The following is a 24,803-nucleotide window of genomic DNA, read 5'->3' on the forward strand; positions in this document are numbered from 1 at the left end:
GGAGATACTATTTAAAAGTAACAAGGTGCATCACCTTTGCAGAGGCTGTTGTACCCAGTCGCAAAAAGTACCATTGACCTTCGAACGAATCGACAAAAACCTGTAGAATAAAACAAAAAGTGCACAAATTAAAATAAAATACAATTAAAATAAAATAAAGTAAAAAAATGGAGCTTTAAAGCTGATGAGTCATCAGACAGGTTTCCTGAGACCGCAGGCTTGGATCTTGTGTCTTATATTAAACAAATGCTTTTATTTTAACATATTAAAGGGCTAAAATATACATACCTGACCAATTATTAAGACAATAATTAATTTACAGAAAGGATTCGCACAAGAGCTTCCCAAAGCGGAAGAATTCAAATTGTTACAGGCGGATAAATCGGGTGAATAAATTTCGAAAAACATTCCCCGCCTGCCTTTTTCTTTTGTCTTAATGTCAATGCTGTTTTCTTTCATTCCCGATTCCTACATCCGGGTTCATACAAAAAGTTTAGTTGTTTTTTGTTATCGCCAAGGACAATTCTCGCAATTCAAAATTGAAAACATAATGTATATGACATAAGTAGAACATTAGAAAGTATGATACACTTAATTCAATTACTAAGTTAATAATTTTTCAGTCTTAAAATAGTTTAAATTAAATTATGAATTGATTGTAATTTTTGAATGATAATATCTTACGAATTTCTATGTAAATTATTAAAAGAAATTTATACAAAATTAGTCATTTAGACTTTTGTTAACGGACAGAGATAAACGACTTATCTAAAAATAAATCAGTGACTTCGCTTTATAGGTGTAGCAATCTAGAAGCAGCTTATATGTCATAATTATGGAGAAATCTCATCTCAGATCTCAAAAGAATGCTCGCTGGGAAGAAATTTTCGTCGAATGAAGAGGTAGTCGCCGAAACTGAGGCCTATTTTGAAACAAAGAACAAATCGTACTACAAAAATGGCATCGAAAAGTTGGAAGGTCGCTATAATCAGTGTATCACCCTTGAAGGGAATTATGTTGAGTAAAATAAACTAAAAAATGTGTTTTACTATGGTAGGCCGGGGACTTTTCTATTGACCTGTTATGTTATGAATCACTTGGGTTTGTGTACTACTCAATTTCTTTTTGGGTCAGTGGCTTTTTCTTAACCACATTGGGTTTTGAATTATAATAATAATTATAAAACAAAATACTCAAGAAAGACATAAATATGATACACTCGACAATTTTTGAGATACTACTGACTAATACACGTATCTATGTTTCAGTTTTAGAGAAGTGACTAGGAATGGGAAGATTTCTTAAAGAATCGATTCTCGATTCCGATTTTATTTTTCGACTTTAAGAATCGTTTAATCGAGCACAAAATTCTTCTAAATTAAAGGATTAATAATTTTTATAGTTAATTAATTTATTCTTCTTTGATTCGCAATGCTGTAAACGAGTCACTCAAATATATTAAATAAGCAGGATTATATAGATGCTGTAATTCTTTAGAACACATTCTGAAGCTTTTTTTCAGGAGTGTACAGAAGAAGGTTACCAACAGCTGTCATATATATGAGAGCCGCTGTAAATATACTGATACATATGAACATATAAAATAATTATAGGTCAATTAGACTTTGCCTGAGAATGAAGTTGAATTATTTATACAGGAACTAGCTGATTAGAAGATACTAATAAGCGAGGCTGTAAATAAATGATGGTAGAAAAAATAACTTGTACAAAATTAATCATTAAATTATATAATAAAATTACTGACATCCAAATATAAATAAAGAAATAGACAAGGAGACAAGTAGGTATACATTTTGAATTTACTTGTTTAGGTTATGAAGCTATTATTATATCATCGTTACTGTCTGTCTCACCCATTTCTTCACCCATTCTAGTGGGATTTTCGTTAGGAGCACTTAATTCTATTTCATATACTTTCTTGAAATGTTTAATTAAACTGTTCGTATTATTATTATTATATGTCAGTCCCACATTGATCCACTATCATCCAAATACCATATTAGATCCGTTCTGTACCTTTTAAACTAAATCCGCAGGACGCTAGGCGCCATTTTAATAAATATGTTGCCAGAAAATAATATTTAGCATAAATACTAATCAAACAATAAATAAATTTATATTTGTATGACTTTTATCGCCGGGTTTGTTGTGATCGTATGTACAATTGGAAACTAGACATTTAACCGTAAAATCGAATATTAAGAATCGATTCTTGCTTGACTTCGGAAGTTATATTTCTATATTCGATTCCTAAAAACAGGTTGGAGCGTGTCTGCGTGTGAATTAACTCCGAAAAGAAACATCTGTTACAAAAGGCAACTACGAGAAAATTCGTAAGACCATTTTTTTACACATTGTTTATGTTTTTTTATTATAACTCTCAACTAGAATTAGAGTTCTTAATAATACAAAGTGATTAAATTAAATTTTAAGCATTTTAGCCAGGATTTCTGATATCCGTGGTAATCAAAGTGTTAATATAAAATGACTTTGTTGAAGATTTGATTATTTGCACTTTTTCTGTTTTAGGAGAGGGCTGTATATCAGCGATATACCTCTACATGACGCCACTAGGGATTTAGTGTTGATGTCGGAGCAATTCGAAGCCGATTACAAGCTAACGAGAAATCTAGAGATCCTCACCGATAAGCTACAACAGACGTATCGCGAACTTGACAGCGAGAAGCAGAAGACCGATCAGTAGGTACCAATTGCGACGTTATGATATTATATAAAAACCAGCTACTTTTACGGGGCGTAAAATTATGTAAATTAATAGTAAAGCGTCTTGTTATATCGATGTCGTTGACGTTGAAATTTCGTAAATTCGACAGTGGCAAAGATAATCGTTTGGGTTCGGTGTTGTGTAACGGCCGTAGCAGATGACCAGAACGAAAGCCGAACGTAAAAATGTTGATGTTAAAAGATTCCCAGAACGGTCAGCTGGATGTTTGCTCAAGATTTTCCAATTTCCTTCCTTTCTATTTAGTTACGCTTCTTTAAACTTTCTACAGATTAGGTAATAGTTATTGCTAATTATAATGTAAACTATTTTTACGATGCAAAACATCTTTAGTCGGTGAACCTTCTTGAGGCGTTGCCCAAAGATAAAAACATTCTCTACTTTTTCTTTTAATATACGGAATATGTTTTATTTAATTAACTTGAAATCACAAAATGTCAAGAAAAAGCAATAGTACATCAGGTTATAAACTTATATTGAGGTAATTGCTTGATGAAATTAAAACACATTTTTTTGGCAAAAATTTTTTTATTCAACATAATTCTTTTCAAGAGTAATACACTGATTCTAGGGACCCTTCAACTTTTCGATACCATTTTTGTAGAACGATTTGTCCTTTGCTTCAAAATAGGCTTCAGTGTCGGCGATTACCTCTTCATTCGATGAAAATGTCTTCCCAGCGAGCATTCTTTTGAGATCTGAGAACAGGAAATAGTCGCTGGGAGCCAGATCTGGAGAATACGGTGAATGAGGAAGCAATTTGAAGCCCAATTCATGGATTTTTGCCATCGTTTCACTGACTTGTGACACGGTGCATTGTCTTGGTGAAGCAGCACTTTCCTTTTCTTCAAATGCGGCTGTTTTTCGGCGATTTCGTTCTTCAAACGGTTCAATAATGCTATGTAATAGTCGCTGTTGATGGTTCTTCCTTTTTCAAGGTAGTCTATGAAAATTATTCCACGTGCATTCCATAAGGAAAGTAGATAGGCTTTATGCCGAGGACCGTGGTTTGGAGCCCACGTTAAATAGTAGGTCCAGCCCAGATAAACCCATAGTTAGTAAAAAAAGACTTTAAAATATGTGTAAAAAAAATGTTATAGATCTTTTTTTTTACTTTGCTTAAACACACTTAAATAAATATATTTCCTTGTTGACTTCAAAAAAGGAGGAGGTTCTATGTTCGGCCGTATTTACTTTTTAATGTATGTTCGCCGATTTCTATGACAATTATGGACCGATTTTCAAAATTCATTTTATATTCGAAAGAGTGTACTTCCATGGTGGTTCTAGTGGAGTCAAGTCGGGATCTGATGGGGGGGGCGAGGGAGGAAATCGAGGGAAACCCTCAACTTTGCAAACAAGACCCCCCCCCTAGCCCAAACAATACAAAACTAATAATATAATTTTGTCGGTCATATACACAAAATTAAATTACGAACAAGACAAAGCTAATTTGTTGCTCGTAGCGACTTCAAAATGATCAGTTCGTTGTAGTTGAATAATATTGTAAATAGATATATAGGTTTAGGTAGGTATTAAGCTAAATTGTGTGTATGTAGTAGAAAATAAAATTCGTGTAGTAGTAAGTTGTTAAAATAAGTTGGATAAGGGTTTTGTTTATTTTTATTTACTTACTACAACGTTTATGAAAGTTTTTTTTTTGTATTAAATTGTTGAGTTGAGTTGCTTATTTATATTTTGAAGTAGGTACAATTTTTTTGTTAAAAATTTAGTTTTTTATTTTGATTTCATATAATTGGTTACGGATTCGAAATACGTTAAAATCGGACAGCTCCAGATGATTTAACTCTGATTGCCGCTAACAAGTAGCGTGAATCATTTCTTCGAACTATTTTCTCGACCGCAAGAATTGACAAGACAAACGCGAACCGTAAATTTATCTGAAAGAAAAATGCTATGACTAAGACAGTTTCGTTCGAACGCCTTAACCCGATGTTTTGTTTGCAGACTATTGTATTCCGTGTTACCAATCACCGTGGCGACCGAATTGCGTCACAAGAGACCTGTTCCGGCCAAACGCTACGACACGGTCACTCTTCTCTTCTCAGGCATCGTTGGATTTTCTGGTAATATTTGAGTAACATGAGTTATGAAATATTTGGAGATTAAAATAAACAATATCTACGATGGTCGCTAACTATATTCAATAAAATAGTGCACTCAGGTCACCTGCATTGAGGACGTCAAAACGTCGCAATGTTACCGCACCAAATCTGACTGTTAGTTCATTTTGGCTTTTACATACAAGAAAATTATAATCTAAATAAAATAATTAAACAAAAATACTGTTACCAAATATAATTTATTTTAACATTGTAATAATCTTTTCGCGTCTACCTGCGATATCAAAATTAATTGAGAAACTGCTGTTAAAACGTATTAAACTATTTATAGATTTACCAGATTTCTAGTTTGGATTTCAGTATCAATATTAGGACAATCGACGAAGTGCACAAAGTAACAGCGGTTATTGAAATGAAATACTGCCCTGCAATATTTCTGGAAGTCTCACAAGATTTTGACCGGGTATGGTATTTGGGATTAATCTACAACATGAGCAAATTGCTGCCGCAGAATTACTGTTGAATTTCTCAACACCTAAACGTATTTCGGCTGAAGTTCCACAGGGTAATGTCTTGGGACCACTCCTATATCTGCCCTATACTACTGATATCCCAACAATAAAAGAAACAGTACTTGGAACATTTGCTGATGACACAGTTATAATATAATGTATATAAGGACATAGAAAAAGTACAAGTAGCGATCAACAAGATCTACAAATGGACTAGAGACTGGAAAATACAGCTTAATAGCTCCAAATCTGGCCATGTTAATTTTGTATTGAGGCGAAATAACAATAACTTAATTATATCACTTGACGGACGCCCTATTTCTTAAGTAGAATCAGCTAAATACCTCGGAATATATATCGATGGTAGGTTAAATTTCAAACATCATGTTATACAAGAAGCAGATTAAACTCAAAGTAAAGCAACTGTACTGGTTAGTCTGAAGATACTCTTAACTTGACCTAAAATAAAAGAGATTGGTTTATCATTCAATCACGAAGCCTATCTGGACCTATGGTGAGCAAATACGATATTACGTTGAAACATCAAACCAACAGTAACCCAACGTACCCAAAACAAAGCTCTACGATTAATTACTAATGCTTATCGCTGCGTAGCCAATGAAGAGCTACATGATGACCTCGGAATCAAATGGATACATGAAGTGATTCAACGTTTTGCTCTAAAACATGAAATAAGGTTACTAAATCACAGCAACGTGGAAGCATTACAGCTACTGGACAACACGCAGGAAATCAGAAGGTTGAAGCGAACCAAACCACACGAACTTGTTTAGTGTATAGGTGTATGCTTAACTTTAGCTTAAGTATATTCGTTTTATTTACTGACTAGCGACCCGCCCCGGCTTCGCACGGGTGCAATGTTGATACTAAATTAAATACACTACAGAAAAAATATGAACGTTGTATATAAAAACATAGCGGCCCGCTCCGACTTAGCACGGGCATAAAATATATATGCCTATGTCACTCAATGAAAACATGATTAAAATCGATCCAGTATTTTTGGTTCATTCATTACTGCCCTTGGCCTGCACGCATTAAATTTGGAGTAAAACAATTCCTCTTCCCCTATACTTACTCTGAAGATTTCCTGCTATCTTTGGAATATCTAAATTCATACAATTTTTATTACATTACACATTTTTAAACGCAAATTTTAAATTTGTAATATCTCCGAAAATATTTGTTTAATTTACATGCTGTAAGGAACCATACTGATCTATATTAATTGCACACTGTATTTAAGGTACTTAATTCGATAAGGATTAATGCCGTATTGCTTAAAATAGCTTCGTAAATAAGTCTTTATCTCACGTAAAAAGTAAACAATAAAAATGGTTAATGTGGGTTATCCCTAAAAGATAAACATATACCATCGGGGACTTTTTTGTAGACCTTTTTATGGTGTACAATACTGTAGTACATTAATTTGATCTAACTCGTAGGGTTAGGCAGCGTTTTTGCTAATTGCTAAATAAGCCTAAAAAAATAGGTTAATTTACGATATCACGTTAGAAACCTCTAAAATTAGCAATGTTGCCTTAGTATATTATGCATGTATTATATATACAAACCTTCATCTTGAATCACTCTATCTATTGAAAAAAACCGCATCAAAATCCGTTGCGTAGTTTTAAAGATTTAAGCGCACATAGGGATATAGGGACAGAAAAGGCGACTTTGTTTTATACTATGTAGTGATATATTAATCTTGTACATTCTTAGCTAGTGTATTAATGCAAGTATAATAGAACGTAATACATTATTTTATAAATTAAGATTGTACTAAATATATCTATAATATTTTTTAGCATACTGTGCGGCAAACGCTGATTCTCAAGGAGCGATGAAAATTGTAAAGCTGCTAAACGAACTCTACACCATATTCGATGACCTCACGGACCCTATGCGCAACCCCAACATTTACAAGGTGCGTGTATAAAGAGGCGACGCAACCAATTCTGCTAGCCAAGATTTCGGTTTCATTACTAGCCATATTATTTTTTTCACTAGGCACTAATAACACACAAATTACATAACGATCATTTACAGGTGTGCATTTCGTAAGAAAAAAACGCTTAGACGCTTTGTCTGTTTTCGTCTTTTTCGACGGTGGGGATGCGGTAAAGTCCAGCAGAAAATGTTTGCAGATCTCTATCGGTTTCAACTATCGCGAAGATATTGTACGATTTATGAGACTTAGCGCAGAAGAAATTGTTATTTATGTAACAGATTAACATATTTCAACACTAAAGAAAACTAGTTTTATCATATATAATAGAATATTGCTTGATAATATTACATTTTCAAGCGACAGATACTTCAAGACTTGTGTTCTTATTTATACTGTTATGTGGGAATTTGTATTGAATGTTTATTTTTAAATCTTTTTAAAATAATAGGTCAATTGAATAGTCCCCGGTCTACCATAAAAAAACACATTTATTTATCAAAATTAGTTGTTTTTTATTCAACATAATTCCCTTCAGGGGTGATTCACTGATTATAACGACCCTCTAACTTTTCGATACCATTTTCGTAGTACGATTTGTCTTTTGCTTCAACATAGGCCTCAGTTTCGGCGATTACCTCTTCATTCGACGAAAATGTCTTCCCATCGAGCATTCTTTTGAGATCTGAGAACAAGAAATAGTCGCTGGGAGACAGATTTGGAGAATACGATGGATGAGGGAGCAACTCGAAGCCCAATTCATGGATTTTTGACACGGTGCATTGTTTTGGTGAAGCGGCACTTTCTTTTTCTTCAAATGATTTTTTAATGTTAACATCCTCTTTTGGGTGTCCACTGCGTTCGCCGTCTTCGTTGCTCATTTCACCACGGCTATACAGAGCATACCAATCCGTGATGGTTGATTTTCCTGGGGCGGTGTCCGGAAACTCGGCATCAAGCCAAGTTTTTGCTTCAACTGTATTTTTTTCATTCAAAAAACAATATTTTATCAACACACGAAATTCCTTTGTATCCATTTTTTCACAATAACAAAAGTTAATTCACTCAAAATGCTATAATTCACAAACTAATGATCCGATAGCTGTCAAATTTATACACGCATTTTTTTTGGGGCTTAGGGCTAACTAAAATACATATGGATTTAATTCTAGAAACTTTTTTTAATTCTAGACTTTTCAATTGATCTGTTAAATAATCAGTCTTGTAGTATTTCGGCCCCCCTACCATAGTTGTCAGGCCTTGATAGGTAAGGGATATTGTATAGAATTGTTTAAAAACTGTTTAAGTGTAAATCGGGCTTTTATTACTAAGTCCACAAGTTCTGATCTCACGTCACGTATTTAATATTATGTTTTGAATATACCTTATTTTCTTTTCGATCAAATTCTTGTAAAATACCAATTAATTATCAACTTAAAATTGAATAGTTTAGACTTTATATTAATCGGTCATTATAGATACAATTTTAGTGATAGAAAAGCTTTTAGGTCGGAACGTATTTAAATAAAATTCAAATGCAAATCGATAATTACTGTTTATATTCTATTTTACAGGTCGAGACAGTTGGTGACAAGTACATGGCGGTCAGCGGTCTTCCGGAACCGTGCACCACTCACGCCAAAAACATAGCTCGACTAGCGTTGGACATGATGGACCTGGGAAATACGGTCCTTTTCGATTGTAAACCCGTGGTAAGAACCAGAAAACCTGATGCTGATCTATCAGTAGTTGATGCGTACTTTTAAAGCAAATCACTATCGGGATTCATAGTGGTGAGGTGGTCACTGGAGTAATTGGTCAAAGGATGCCGCGGTATTGTCTGTATGGGAACACTGTTAATTTAACAAGCAGGACGGAGACGACGGGAGAACCAGGAAAAATAAATGTATCGGAGGATGCCTACAGGTTAGTAAAAAAAATGATACTCGGTAAGTAATCTTCTAAAATATCGATATATTTTTGCAATGATTTTGGTACAGGTAGATCGGTTATGGCGTGAGGCAGATTGAAATTATCCCATAGACATTTTCTGATAGTACAACGGCACAGGTGCTTCAGTTCTGGTGGTACCAGACCACATCTAAAACAAAAAACTTAATATTAATCTAATATTAACCTATGCTATAGCTTGAATTTTGGCAAAATACTGTTACTTTAAATGCCATGTTAGGAATTGTACTTCTGCCATTTTTCGAAAGAAAAAACTACTTGATATTCAATAAAATAGAAAAATGTGTGCAATTAAAATATTTACCACTTGATTCTATACATATTGCCCACTTTTCAGGCAATTTATGGATACGTTATCAATAAAACTCTTTGTCCTTTGAGCAAAACCATTCATCCAAACTTTTTCTAAATTTGGCGAAGTGCTGCTGTGCAAGCATGTAACCCATGCGATGAAGTTGATACTTGGACGGTTGATACAAGGTTTGGAGAGTACGTGCAGTGCAATAATATGCGCCATTTAAGATCTTTCAATATTTCCATGACCGGTTTTGCTTTATGAGACGGTGAGTTATCATATTGTAGAATCACTTTATCGCCACTTCGAGCCCATTCGGGACGTTTCTTTTTATTATTGGATGATTTAAATTTATCATATATTATTGGTAACGATCACTATTAACTGTTTTATCAGGTTTCAGTAGTTTGTGATATACCACGTCACTCTGGTCCCTCCAAAAACAGAGCAATGTCTTGCGACCAAAAGGAGTTGACCTTGGAGTCGATCCACCGGCATCGATATTTCACATCTTCAAACTTTTTCGGTTTACCGGAAGGTTCTCTGTCTTGCACATCAAAATCACCACTTTGGAATGTTCGAAACCACTCTTCCCATGCTTTTAAGGTTAGGGCATGCTCGTATTTACGTTTCTTTCAGCAAACGATAACGTTCACCGGCTTTTCCCTTTTGATTAAGTAAGAAAATAGTCACAAATGCACATCTTTTGACACAAAACTTTCAAGTTAGAATGAAATAGGACGTGAAAAAGGGAGAATTTTTCAGAGACTAAAATCAGGTCCTTCCGTTTCTTTAATTCGGTTGTGTGGATTTAAAACTTTGACACAACTTCAGTTTGCTACAACTGCGACTCAGAAGTATTCCAAATATGGTGTTTAAAACAACTAATTTTATTTTCAAATTAATTTAGTTAATTTTGCGTGGTTTTTGGACTATTAAATTGGGGTTAAGAATAGTGTAGTTCGATTATCATGTGTTAATCATCCGAAGCTCAACAATATATATATATATATATATATATATATATATATATATATATATATATATATATATATATATATTGTTTGTTTGTTTGTTTATATATATATATATATATATATATATATATATATATATATATTGTTTGTTTGTTTGTTTATATATATATATATATATATATATATATATATATATAAACAAACAAACAATATATAAAGACGCTGGACGATAATAGTTTGGGCATGTTTGCTGAATGACGGGTGCAAAAATAATAGACTGTGACCTCAGTTCCAAAAGATATGTGGATTAATTAATGGTTAATCAGGTTTTCCATTCGTAACGAACTCCCTTCGTGAAGAAATCCATTTTTTATCATTCAGAATGTATTGGCCAAATGTTCTATTCAAAAGTCATCTCTTAATAATTTTGATAATAATTCTTTTTCCTAGACTCAAAGGTACAAAATCCGTCATATTTATTAAATACAATTAAATAGTTATTAATAACAGGTTAATTGAAAAGTCCCCGGTCTGACACATACATTGCGCTAAAATAATTAAATTCATAAATTTTTAGTTAGCCCTAACCCCCATAAAAAGCGTGTCTAAATTGAGAGCTGTCAGATCATTCTTTTGTGCAGCAACTTTTGTTATTGTATTGCTTTTGAAGGGAAAAAAATACAGTTGAGGCAAAAACTTGGCTTGATGTCGAGTTTTCGGACACTGCTCCAGGAAAATAAACCATCAAGGATTGGTATGCTAAGTTCAGATGTGGTGAAATGAGCACAGAAGACGGTGAACGTAGTGGACGCCCAAAAGAGGTTGTTCCCGACGGAAACATCCATAAAATGATTTTGAACGACCGTGAATTGAAATTGAATGAAATAGCAGACACTCTAGGGATATCAACTGAACGTGTACATCATATCATTCACGAATATTTGGGTATGAGAAAGCTCTGGTAAAGTGGATGCCGCGCAAGCTTACTTTTGACCAAAAACAACCACGAGTTGATGATTCGGAGCAGTGTTGATCATCAAGCGTAATAAACCCGAGATTTTGCGATAGTTTCACTCCGAAGTCCATTCGATAGTCGTCCGAGTGGACTGCACACAATGAACCCGTTCCAAAACGTGGGAAAACGGAACAGTCGGCTGGCATTGACTACCTTGGAATCAACTACCATCAACAGCGACTATTACATAGCAATAGTTGACCGTCTGAAGGACGAAATCGCCGAAAATCGGCCGCATTTGGAGAAAAAGAAAGTGCTGCTTCACCAAGAAAATACATGGTGTCAAAAATCCATGAATTCTGCTACGAATTGCTTTCTCATCCACCGTATTCTATAGATCTGGCCCCCAGCGACTATTTTCTCTTCTCAAATCTCAAAAGAATTCTCGCTGCGAATAAATGTTCGTCGAATGAAGAGGTGATCGCCGAAACTAAGGCCTATTTTGAAGCAAAGGACAAATCGTACTACAAAAATGGTATCGACAAGTTAGAGGGTCGCTATAAGTATCAGTGTATCACCCTTGAAGGGAATTATGTTGAATAAAAAAAGTAGTTTTGCCATGAAAATGTGTTTTACTATCGTAGCCCGGGGACATTTCAATTGACATATTAAAATATGACATCTATGAAAAAACATTTTCAAGCAATTTTTAATAATAATTAATAAGAAATCTTGATTTCAGTTTATAAACAAACTTCCTATATTTAGTAACATTTTTTAATAAGGTATTTCAGCTTAGATAATGTTCTGCAGCTAACCTTATTTTGTTAATATCGTGTATTACAATAAATATATCAAGGTCGCAACAATCTCACAGTACTGAACCACTAGACAGTACTAAATTAGTTGTGCATAAATATTAATAGAGGCGTTTTTACTAAACAATATTATTTCATGGTTAATAACTCCAAACACTTTTTAATTTAAATAATACAATTAAAACTACATTATCCTATTATTCAATTATAAAGTATTTATGGTTTTTGTAATATGGAGTAGTGACATTCATGTCTGCGAACATTCTCCTGGTGAATGTTAAATCACCAGCGTGACAGGATGATATTCAAACATCCATGGGAACGCAAATATATTAAATGGATTCATCGAGATGATGGTCAACTGTGTTTAACTAGAAAGGGGAACTAATCGAGTACTTACCGAGACGGTGGAATAAGGCCGTCTTGTATCAGATCCGCGTATTTTTCGGTTATAAGCTCTCTGTTTGTCGTTTGTTCTGGTAGATTTCTCAGAGAAACCGTGGGTGTCGCTCTGAGCAACACTTGTAAGCAACTGACCATGTTGTATGGGTATCGATGGTTGAATTCGACCAATCTGTTTAGTATATGTTCGAGGCAACCTGCTTCTTCAGTTTCGGTAGATAAGAGAGCTCCAAATCTTATTAAAATTAGTACTTTGTCTGCCAAACCAAACTGGACGCTCAGCCGTAAAATAGAGGCTTTTCCACAGCTTTCGATCGGTAGATCTATAAACCTTAAAATATGCTTAGAATTTTGATTTTTGTTGTAGTTTTTGTAGTTTAAATCAGAGGATTTATTTAGAAACATGGTAGATATTATTATATTTTAAAAGTGTTGTCCTAAGATAAATTGTTAAACAAATGGAAATTAGGAAGAGAGGAATCTCCTATTTTATGACTTTCAGAGTCTGTGTTTTATGATAATTATTTTTCGATGTTGTCTTGGATGAAATTAAAATTTTTAAGAACAGACAAGGCGTCAGTAATTTTTTTTTATTATTTAATTATTACATTATTACTAGCCGTTTCCGACTAACTTACAAATTGTTTTTATGATAACTTAAATCTAGGTATATAACTAGGAGAACCCATCGGCGCTATTTCATCGAAATAATGTTTATACATGTCACACAATACTACACAAGATCAGATGGTTTAATTTTTTTTAGTCTGTGTCCTGCTCTGGTACCCAAAAGTTGCAATACTTCAATATTCTCATCAGAATGGAGTCTTTTCTCATGCCTCCTTGCAATTCTCTTGATTTCTTAATCAACTGTGGGTATCTGAAAGTCTCGATGTAGGTAGTCATTCCTGTAGTACTTGGGTGCGCACACAATACCTCTTAGGACCTTGTTCTGAAAAAATTGTATATTGTTTATGTTACTTTTTGCAGAAAATCCCCTTTATTGAACTCCGTGTGTCCATGTAGGTTTCAGTATTTGTTTATATAACAGCAATTTATTATGTACTGATAATTGTATCTATGATATTGTCTTCCATTTAGCCAATACGTTTTCCTATATTTCAATTCCTGTTCCTTTCTTTTTTTTTTATAAGTTCCTTCCAGCGAAGTTTTGTATGAAGATTCATTACGAGATATTTAGCGTTGTTGCTATTTGGAGTGATAGTATTATTTAATGTTATTGGTGCTTGTACGGTCTGATTGTAGGTGAATTGCACATGCACAGATTTACTTTCGTTAATTTTTATTTCCAAGCTTATATCCAATTATTTATATTGTCACTCATCTGTTGTATTTCTCGTGTAGCTTCTTCACTATTGTCTCCAACAGCTATAATTGCAGTATTATCAATAAATGTAGCCATGGTAAAATTCTCCATTTGTGGTATATCACAAGTGTAGAGTAGATAAAACATTGGCTCCAGTAGACTTCCTTGTGGTACACCTGCTTTAGCTTTTTTATTTTAGAGTAAGCTTCTTCTTGTTTAACTCTAAAAATTCTGGCTGTAATGTACGATTTTAGTAGTTGTATGTGTTGTTTGCTAAAATTTTCTATTGTTTATGAACAAGGCCTTCATGCGAAACCTTATCGAAAGCTTGTACTATATCTAAGAATATATATGAGCATACTTTTTACTTTCGTACCCTTTTTCAATAACATCTGTTATTCTGTGGACCTGGTTAATTATTGAATGCTTGTTAATAAACCCGAACTGGTATTATGTTTTTTTTCTTTATGATAGGCGTCAATCATGATTAACCACTTTTCTTAGCTGACCTAATATTGGCTGATTATGTTCCTTGATATTAATATTGAGGCTTCGAGTAACTGTCATGATATAGCTCGCATTATACGACTATATCCATTAAGAATAAGTGAATAAAATGTCAAAATATTAACAACATATCGCACTTGTTAATCTTAGTGACATTCTGAGACTGAGAGTAAGTGACCAAGTACATCAGATTACTAAAACAGGACAAGAGAGCTCTTGTTTCTTTAAGATAGTGAATATCTAAATATAACAATAAAAACTAAAATCGGGCTTTAGCTCTTAAATTATCATGTCTACTGAAATTATTAGTAGATGGTCAAGGATTAGATACAGAGATGTAGACAATTTACACTGTCTGAAATGAATAGCAAATAAATTGTAGATTCCTATGGGGAAATTGACTTTTTGGATAGAAAACACAACGGTTAGACTTAATTTAATTTATAGAGTGTTTGACGTGTTTGATCTCTCGGATCTTTCTGATAAGTATTGTCTTATTACATAATAACTTTACGGCCATTTTATTTGTCAAAATAACTGTTGTTCTTTTTACAGTAGGATCAGATGAATCAACTGAAATGATAAATATCTCACATGATATATTTTTTTTGTTTTCTTGTCCCAATTTCTCATCGTTCGAATTCAGCTCTTTCAACGAGAAGTAAAACACAAGGATAATTAAGATAATTAAGAGAATTTAGAACTAAGCCTGAAGATGTCAGATCAGATTCTGGTAAAGGAAGACTGAAATACCATTACTAAAACCTAATTCAAAAAGGCAGATCCTGTGTTGTTGAGGTATTTTTTATTGCCGATGCAACTTTTGAACGCGGAATAGCACACATTAATACATTTGCGATTTTTGTGGCCTCTAAATCCTTTTTACAGAGGATTTTATCACTGAATGATATTTTTTCCATGATTTTAGAATCATTAAAAATTTAGTGGCATATCATATTTATATCAGATCAGAATTAAGCGAAAAACAGCCGAAAGCAAAGACGCCACGATATTATTCCTCGGCATGACAACGGTCGATCACATGTCGCAAAACTGGTGAAAACATACTTGGAAAAAGAAACCGTATTCTTCAGAAGAAAAAGTAATTTAAAGGTTCAATATAATAATACTCAAACTCATACCTATAATAATGTAATATACCGTTCCAATGAAAAGGGAATAACATCTTGGATCGATTCGCTTTGTCCAGGAAATATATCAACCCTCGAAAATTATCCTCTTGATTATCAAAATCGCTTTTCCAGCCTAAAAACAACGTTAATGTAAACACATATCTTCTTATTTAAATGTAATTACTTTAATTGCGTTAAGACTACAATACAATTAGTAAATTAAGCGAAATGAGCAATAAAATCGTCTAGTTACTTGATCTTATGTAATGTTTTTTTTTAACTTATGTAATAACATACCATCTAGGTTACAAAAATATATTTTATATCATCATTCAGTTAAGATTCTGTAATAGAAAATGGGCCTGTTATGTCGTAGCAGGAAATATACAGCAAGATGATTGATTAAATTAAATAACATTTTTAGAGAATGCGTATACATATTAAAATGAGTAATCATAACCGGTTTTCTTTGATTTCAAAGAAACATTACACGTCTTAAGATATTTTGCAATATTTAATTTATTAATTTATATACGATGTTTTTACTATGCGTAAATTTGGGGAAAAAGTAATATCGAGTATTTCTAACAGATAGATTTAAAGCCGAATATCTGTGGTAATATTTAAGGTAACATATAAAAGTAGCATCATCAAGCTCTTCTAAAATTGGTTGGTGTTTATGGAGACGGATGTTTAACTGATCGCTAATGTCTAAATTGTTTTGTTTCTTTTTAGTGATGTGAAGTGATAAGATTAAAGTAAGTAATTAAAGAAAAACAGGAAAGCATTGTTTAATAATATGAGGAATTCGAATATGCCGTATAAGCCGGATCTTGTTCGGTTCCACGACCATCTCTACAAAACTACCCTAATGGTGCAAAGCTAGCAAAAGTAATGTTTCAAATTTATATGAGTAAATAATACAAAGTTTTCCCACCATCTATCTTTTTATTTAACCGTCGCCAAACTTATTTGATGTAGCAGTATTTTATGAAAGAAGGAAGTACGAGGCATAATATTATTTGAAATGATGACCTATATATCCATTTTTATCTACGAGACAAACTGAGAAAGTAGAATTTGGGAACTAATCGATTAACAGCCCATACAATATTAATTTTACTGTTAGTACAGTTTTATTTTTAACGTTTTCGGAACTCTATGGTACCATTAATGAATTTATAATACAGTCTGCGGTGTTATGGTCGCAAAATAAATTAATGTTTAACTAAATAATCCAAAAAATTGTCCACAAAAACAGTCACCATTGTGGTTAAAATCTTTCCCAATATATTCGGATTTTTCAAAGGCTACCAATGTAAATTATGAGTACAGCAAATGAGAAAGTAAGGGGCTATATCTTTGTTAAAACGTTATACTTTTTATAGGAGCATAAAAGTTTAATGTAAAAAGATATCATTACACCAATAGACCAAAATGTATGGTATGAAATGGCAAGAATAGGATCAAATTAAAAGTATGTCAAGTATAAATATAACAAATATTTTCCTACCAATAATTTAATAGTATAATATCAAACAAGGATAGTAACAGTAATCAACAGTTATTCGTTATTAGTTAGTACGTCAAAAGAAGCTGCTACATATTTTTATAAACATGTGTATAAGAATATCATAAAGAAAGTAGTAAATAACCGCGATTGAAAACAAATTCCAATATTTTAGTACCCAAGTGATTCTTGAGGAATTCATATTGTAACTATCAACAAGGTTGCTGAGCATTTGTGAAATATGAAAGATTATTTATTATCCGGGCACCTAGACAGTCCTGATGACTATCTATTTCTTGTTTTAAAATAATTTAATTTAATAAACATGTTAATAGATCAATTTCAACCAACGAAAATACAACAAGTATATTTTGGAAGTAAAATTTTAAGTTAGTTTTAAAAATGCCTTGGAAGGGTGCTATGGGAGTATTAATGGAGTATGTTTTCGATATTTGGACAAATATTCATATGTTAATAAAACCAAGATGCTAAATGGTCTGAAATTATATTTTCAGTCAACTCGTATAATAACCATATTCCGTTGACGATTAGAATATAACATAATATCTACAGGTGCTTTTTTATATCTTATCCAAGACAAATACAGTAGGAAAACAATTTATGAGAATAAGCATTCAATTAAAAGGACCTTTGATTTTATATTTTAATTGAAATTATCCGCCAATTTTTCTCATTGTTTAATGTATCCTATCTTCATGTATCCATGTTATATTTTCAGCCAATATGAGTATAAAAACTATAATATAAGCAATAATTAACAATATTATTCAATACTAGTCCGAATTTATCACTTAGCGATTATTTCCTGATTGGCGTTTTCTTTTCTTTCACTTCTCAACAATAAACAAGAAAGTATATTTTAGACATGTGTAACTATTAGATACTTATAGCACAACAACAACAAATAGTATTAATAGAGTTTTTTGACAAATGATTCTAAGCTTTTGATCAAGGAGCTGTCAATTCAATCAAGAACTATCATAAGAGCAAATGATCTACTTACATATAATTTTATTATAATACATTAGTATTTTTAGTGTCATTAATCATGAGAATGGTCAACATAATCTGTGAATTGGAATCGGTTTTATCGGCTTTTATCAAAGAACTACGATACAATGAATGAATGTATCGTTAACAAATTTAGACGGAGGGTGATATCATCGGAGAAATTAAGACTTGTTTTGCATATTAGTAGCTGCTAGGTATTCGGAGTGACATCATTTCTTTGTATTTTATGCAAAAACTGTATATCTGCTCTTACTTGAGCAAACGACAAAGAAACTTGTAAATTACCATTTATCAACTGAATACTTAAATTGGTCATCGCCAGCTAATTGTGTAAACCTTTTGTTTATAATGTGTGCATTTCTTGTTATTTACTGTTTTGGTTAATGCTTTTTCACTAAAAGTTTCAGTATAGTATCAGTACAGTCAAATATATTTTGGTTCAAGAAGTAATGATGTATATGTACATATATATATCAAGATAATAAGACAATAAAGGATATACATATGTATAAAACAAGATTGGGATAAAGTCATTTAGATTTTTTTTAATAGATAAATTTAAAATCACATATCTCTGTAATATTTCGTAAAAATCCAGACCCAACTCGGAGACCTGGTTCCCTGTTACACATTTCTGCACGCAGTTTAAGGTGGATTTTGAAAACTTATTTGAAAATGTTCCCGAACAAAATTCAATTAGTCCAACAATTGCTACAGAGAGATCCGGATCAACGAGTTCACTACAGTAATGCAATCCTAAGGCTGTCTGGTAAAATTGAAGATTTCTGGTCCATATTGATAATGAGCGATGAACCCCATTCTCTTCTTAGTGGCCACGCCACTGAACAGAACTGTCGCTTTTGAGGAACACAGAATCCTCAATTAATTCATGAAACATCATTGCATCCACTAAAACCAACCCAAATATGGTGTGGTATTCATGTTGGAAACATCATTGGTTCCTATTTTTCTGAAAATGACCATGGTGTTGCTGTTTATGTTACTTCTGAAGGGTACCAAGACATAATTCGAAATTTTCTTGTGCCTGAAATGGAAGAGCAAGGACTAGAGGACATATGGTTTCAGCAAGATGGGGCCACAGCACACACAGCTCGTTTAACAATTCAATTATTGAATGACGTTTTTCCTCGAACACTAATTTCGCGAAGTGGCGATTTAGCATAGCCAGGCAGATCTCCGGATTTAACAGCACCAGACTTTTTCTTATATAGTTTTTTAATATCAAAAGTTTATGTGAATAAGCCCCAAGGCATTCAAAAACTTAAAGACAATATTCGTCACGAAATTGAAGAAATTCAACCTCAGATGTTGCAAGATGTCATGAAAAATGTCTTAAAAAGAGCCAAAAATTGTTTAGCGAATCGCCATCTAGTCGATACAATTTTTCAATCATGACAATTAAAAATCTAAAGACCAAGTAAACTTTTTATGAAAACCCAACTTACTTAGCTTTTCTTTGAGCAAAAGTTAGTTATAGGTAATCAAAATGGTCACGCAACTTTTGCACCACGTTGTCCATATAGTGTCACTGCCACTGTCATCAATATTTTTCACTGTCACACGTGATCGACAGTTTTGGTGGTTATGAAATTTACTGGATCATCCAATATAAAATAAATACAAAATATAAAATTTCGTCATACTCGTTATTTAATAGATCCATCTACTGTTAAAATTTAATGATTAACACTAAATTATTAAAACAATAAGTATAGAACAATAAAGCAATATAAGTCAAAAGTTTTATAACACTAAACTAATTTTTTTTTCGGAAATTTCCTTTCAAATGTGTTCTGTATGAGAGTACATATTGATGACATAAACGATACAGTGATGTTATTGCTGGCGTCTAAGAGCTAACTCAGAAGTTTTGTGTATTTACCGGCAAAATAATGAGGCGCTTTGGTACCAAAAATAGCTCCGATCAAGATCCGTTCGAAAGTGTATTCGCAGAAATAGATTTCGTTCAGCAGTTCCGCTACCAGGCCTGCGAAGTCGTGACACATCGTGAAATTGTTATTGTGTTTCGGAAATGGCGCGAATCAAACCTGATTTTTTCACCTGCCAAATGTAGCACAGTCTCAAGCCGACGTAGAGGATGTTGTGGTTCTTTCCCATCATGCAGACGTTACCGTTGCTTAGCTTGGCTCTCCGATGGTAACGTATCAGCGTGTCTATTGCTATTACACAACTAGCGTTGGTGTCGCCGTCTTCAGCTAAAAATAAAACTCATTAACAATCTTCATCAGTATCGCATATATATATTTATAACAAGTCAATTGAAAAGTCTCCGGCCTACCATACTAAAACACATTTTGGGCCTCAGTTTGGCGATCGACGTCGATCATTCGACGAAAATGTCTTCCCAGCTAGCATTATTTTGAGATGTGAGAATAGCAAATAGTCGCTGACATAGCCAGACATAGCCCATCTGGAGAATATGGTGGATGAAGAAGCAATTCGAAGACCAATTCATAGATTCTTGCCATCGTTTACACTGACTTGTGACACGGTGCATTTTATTGGTTAAACAGCACATTCTTTTTCTTCAAATACGGCCGTATTTTATGCTTCAAATGGTCCAATAACGCTATGTAATAGATGGTCCTTCCTTTGTCAAGGTAGTCAATGAAAATTATTTCATGCGCATCCCAAAAGACAGACGCCATAACCTTTCCAGCCAACTGTTGCGTTTTCCCACGCTTTGGAGCGGGTTCATCGTGTTCACTATACTCGGATGACTGTTGATTGGACTTCGGAGTGAAATATTTCATCCATTGTCACATATCGATCGAAAAACTCGGGTGTATTATGCTTGATCTTCTTCAAACACTGCTCCGAATTATCAGATCGTCGTTGTTTTTGGACAAAAGTTAGCTCGCACGGCATCCATTTTGCACAGAGTTTTCTCATACATAAATATTCGTGAATGACATGATATACACGTTCAGTTGATATCTTTAGAGTATCTGCTATTTCATTCAGTTTCAATTTACGGTCATTCAAAACCATTTTGTGGATTTTTTAATGTGTTCTTCGGTAACAACCCCTTTTGGGCGTCCACTGCGTTCACCGTCTTCGGTGCGCATTTCACCACGTGTAAATTTAACATACCAATCCTTGATGATTGATTTTCCTGCAGCAGTTTCCGGAAAATCAGCATCAAGCCAAGTTCTTGCTTCAACAACAGCGAAATAACAGGCAGCAACAGCAACTAACAGGCGAAATACCTTTTTATATATTTTTTTCACAATAACAAAAGTTGCTTCACTTAGATTGTAATAATTCACAAACTAATGGCCCGACAGCTGTCAAATTTATCTTTTGAAGATTAGAGCTTAATAAAAATATGTGGATTTAATTCTAGTAGCGCCATCTATGTGTCAGGCCGGGGACTTTTCGATTGATCTGTTATTAACTGAATCCTTTCCAGTATAAATTGTGAGAGAAGAATATACGGAGATATTTGCTTGGAACTGTCAATATGTACTTAAATTTTCCAACGGTAATATAAGCGAGATGGTTATGTACATATTCCTTCGCGTATTAACTTTTAAAAAGAAAAGGAAAAAATAAATTATTGAAAACTATTAATACGCAATTAAGAATTTCATTTTAAACGAAGTAGGATTACTTTTTTATTTGAATTTTCTGTGGATCTGAAAAATAAATGAAATTTTTCTGTGAAATGGAATAACCCACAAAGGTTTTATCGTATTTTAATACGTTAATTGCTATTTTTGGATAATATACTATAATAAATAAAGGAAAAAAGGAACTTAAACAAACAAACAAACCTGAAATTTAAGATGTACAATAATCATAAATAAAAATGAAACATATACCTAATAAAAAAAACTAATGCATGACATAATTAGAAATTATAGCACAATAACTTTTGGAGCTTTTTTAAATAAAGTAAATGCTTTAATTATTATTGAACGAAGATATTTTTTAAGAAAAATCAAGAGAGTAATCGAAGTATTACCTATTATTGCCATAAAAATAGTCAAAAGTATTTTACTATTTATCGTTCGAAATTTTAATTTTTTTGCCTTATATTAACAATATGAAAAAATATTGTTCTAAAATACTGCTATATTAATATACAATATATGGTTATTTATAAGCAAACTACTAAAAAATCTTTAAACTATATATATTACATATATATCTATGTAAGCATAAATTGAATAAATTTTTGTGAAGGTAGCGATTAGGACGACAGAGCTAGAACGTTAGAAATCAGTCGAATGAAACTAGTAAAACCAAAAATAATAACTAAAAGTAAACGACTCAATCAGTCGATAGTAAATAGTAACAAAATCAGTCGGACCGAAAATAACGACTGAAAATTGTCGATTGAAACGGTCACCAGTTAAAAGTAATAAAATCAGTCGAACCAAAAATAGCAACTGAAACAGTCGGTAGTAAAAAGTAGTCAATTACTAAACAGTCGATAGTCAATTTCAGTCGAAAGTTCCCAACACTAGTCAATATAAAATTTTGTATAAACAACTGTGACCAAAAACTAATTCTATATCAATAAACTAGCGTTAACAAAAAACTGGGGCTTCTGCTTTATAATAGCCAATTTCTACAGTGAAAACAGTATCTTTCTATAAAACACCAACCATTAATAATAAAGATTATTATCGTTATAGTACCTGTTGCGCATCCGTTAATCATAGTACTTATATATTCGACCATCTCCTTTCTGGTTCTTGCATCGTGCAAGGTATTCCTAGGCGCCTCCTTAAAACCATCCAAATAACAGTCTAAAAAATGTTCCATGCTAGTTACGCGGATAATTCCCTGAAGTTTTCAGTACGCAATTTTCTATTACCGGCCTATTATCTACGCTAGACGCTGATACATGTGTCTTAATGGTGCCCTGTAAATGTTAGCGAAGTAGGAACTGAAATATTTCCTAATTAAATAGGAAATAATCGGATTTCGTTGTTTGTTGGCTTCTGGGACAGGTTTCTTTCGACAATACTGCGTTCGGGTATATTGTTACGTCAAAATATGCGATAAGTCAAAAGATATACAGGAACAAAACTAATTCGTGGCGGAAAAACATAGTTTCCAGAGTAATGGTGTATTGTTGTCATAGAGCAATATATAGAGTGTTAACTTGTTGCGTACTAAACATTTTGCGTGGTCTCAGCAGGGAGACGCTGAGAACGTCATTTTGCTGCCTTTCATTGGTTAGTTTAAATTACCATTACAGGAACCTATAAAGAAAATATTTTATTAGGAAAGCATTTCATTGGTTGGGGATTTCATAGGCATCACGTGATCAAGCTCTGATGTCAAAAGCTCTGAAGTCGAAACCAAAGTAATTTTTCAAAACCATTTATTAAAATAAAATTCTATATAAACACAAATATCATAAAATATCAAAAAGCTAAAATATTATTATATAATCATAGAGCAATAGAGATGCAACTCAATATGGTACTCTAGAGTAGAAAAATATTTAACTATTTTTGATTGACTTTTGATTGGTTCATTAGTAATGTTTAGCACGTGACAGCCCTGACGTCATGTTTCATTTACCAATGAAATTTAAATAAAAAACATTTTATAATAATAATATATATATATATATATATATATATATATATATATATATATATATATATATATATATATATATATATATATATAGTTATATACAGACAGAACTCTGAGAGATCCTACTAAATTGATGACACATGATACTAAACAAATATATATATATATATTTGTTTAGTATCATGTGTCATCAATTTAGTAGGATCTCTCAGAGTTCTGTCTCTTTGTTTTCTTATACTGAAAGCAAACCTTGAGTCTTTCCCTCTTATTGTGTTCACCTGTTTTACTCAAAAGTATATAGGACATCTTGTTAGCATACTGAATATTTTATCAGAAAGATCATTATGGAATATACAATTGAAGGGTTTTTTTTGGGAAGCTCAAAGATCTACTGATAGAATAATAGAACAATTTTGTTGGAGTCTGGGGCTCGAGATATTGTCTTGCCTTTATAATGTCATTCACAATTTGTGGGCGTATTGATTTATTCATAATTATATGTAAATAAAATCACTCTTAATTAATGTTTCCAAAAGTTTTACTAAATAACATGAGATGTGTACCATGGTATAACGTAAAACTTTGTTTGCTCTAATAGGAATATCTGGAATTGAAGTTATAGAGTCAAGTAATTAACGGTAAGAATGAGCAGAAAAGGGAACTGAAATATACTGCTTCGAACACCCTGGTTGTGTGCTTGGAACGATGGAAATAAGCACTACAAATGTAGTAAGACACTTTAGAAATTAATGGTAACTATTAAGAACAGAAATGTAACAAATTCGGTCCATTTTTCTTGCTTTAGTCAGTTTTTTCCTCTTTTCTTAAATATCTCCCATAAATTCATACCAAGCTTGCTTAGGTCGTCCTCTCGTTTTTTTCTGTATGGCCGAAACTCTTTAAACAGATTTTGTCTCCTCTATTTTCTCTTAGAAGCATTCTA

General features: G+C 32.9%; 2 protein-coding genes across 2 annotated transcripts in view; one reads left to right on the forward strand and one right to left on the reverse strand.

Annotated features, from left to right (window-relative positions):
- Gycbeta100B (guanylate cyclase soluble subunit beta-1-like) overlaps window positions 1-24,803 on the forward strand; it is a 59,229-nt gene that overhangs the window by 33,324 nt on the left and 1,102 nt on the right. The window contains exons 9-13 of the mRNA XM_076418374.1: window positions 2,551-2,721; window positions 4,733-4,851; window positions 7,193-7,311; window positions 8,907-9,044; window positions 9,101-9,258. Coding sequence (XP_076274489.1) covers window positions 2,551-2,721; window positions 4,733-4,851; window positions 7,193-7,311; window positions 8,907-9,044; window positions 9,101-9,258 — 705 coding nt within the window. The remainder of the gene's footprint in view (window positions 1-2,550; window positions 2,722-4,732; window positions 4,852-7,192; window positions 7,312-8,906; window positions 9,045-9,100; window positions 9,259-24,803) is intronic.
- stops (SOCS domain-containing protein stops) lies at window positions 9,274-23,239 on the reverse strand (the record flags this gene model as incomplete). Its single annotated transcript, XM_076417911.1, has 6 exons — window positions 22,948-23,239; window positions 20,329-20,496; window positions 20,163-20,267; window positions 15,727-15,850; window positions 12,749-13,081; window positions 9,274-9,433 (listed from the first exon to the last, which is right to left on the reverse strand). Coding segments are annotated over exons 1-6 (1,017 nt in total), but the record flags the coding sequence as incomplete, so codon positions are not given.

Source organism: Rhynchophorus ferrugineus, unplaced genomic scaffold (genome assembly GCF_030347505.1).
Source record: "Rhynchophorus ferrugineus isolate W39M unplaced genomic scaffold, kcgeb_rfMv2 rfM11, whole genome shotgun sequence".
NCBI lineage: Eukaryota > Metazoa > Arthropoda > Insecta > Coleoptera > Curculionidae > Rhynchophorus > Rhynchophorus ferrugineus.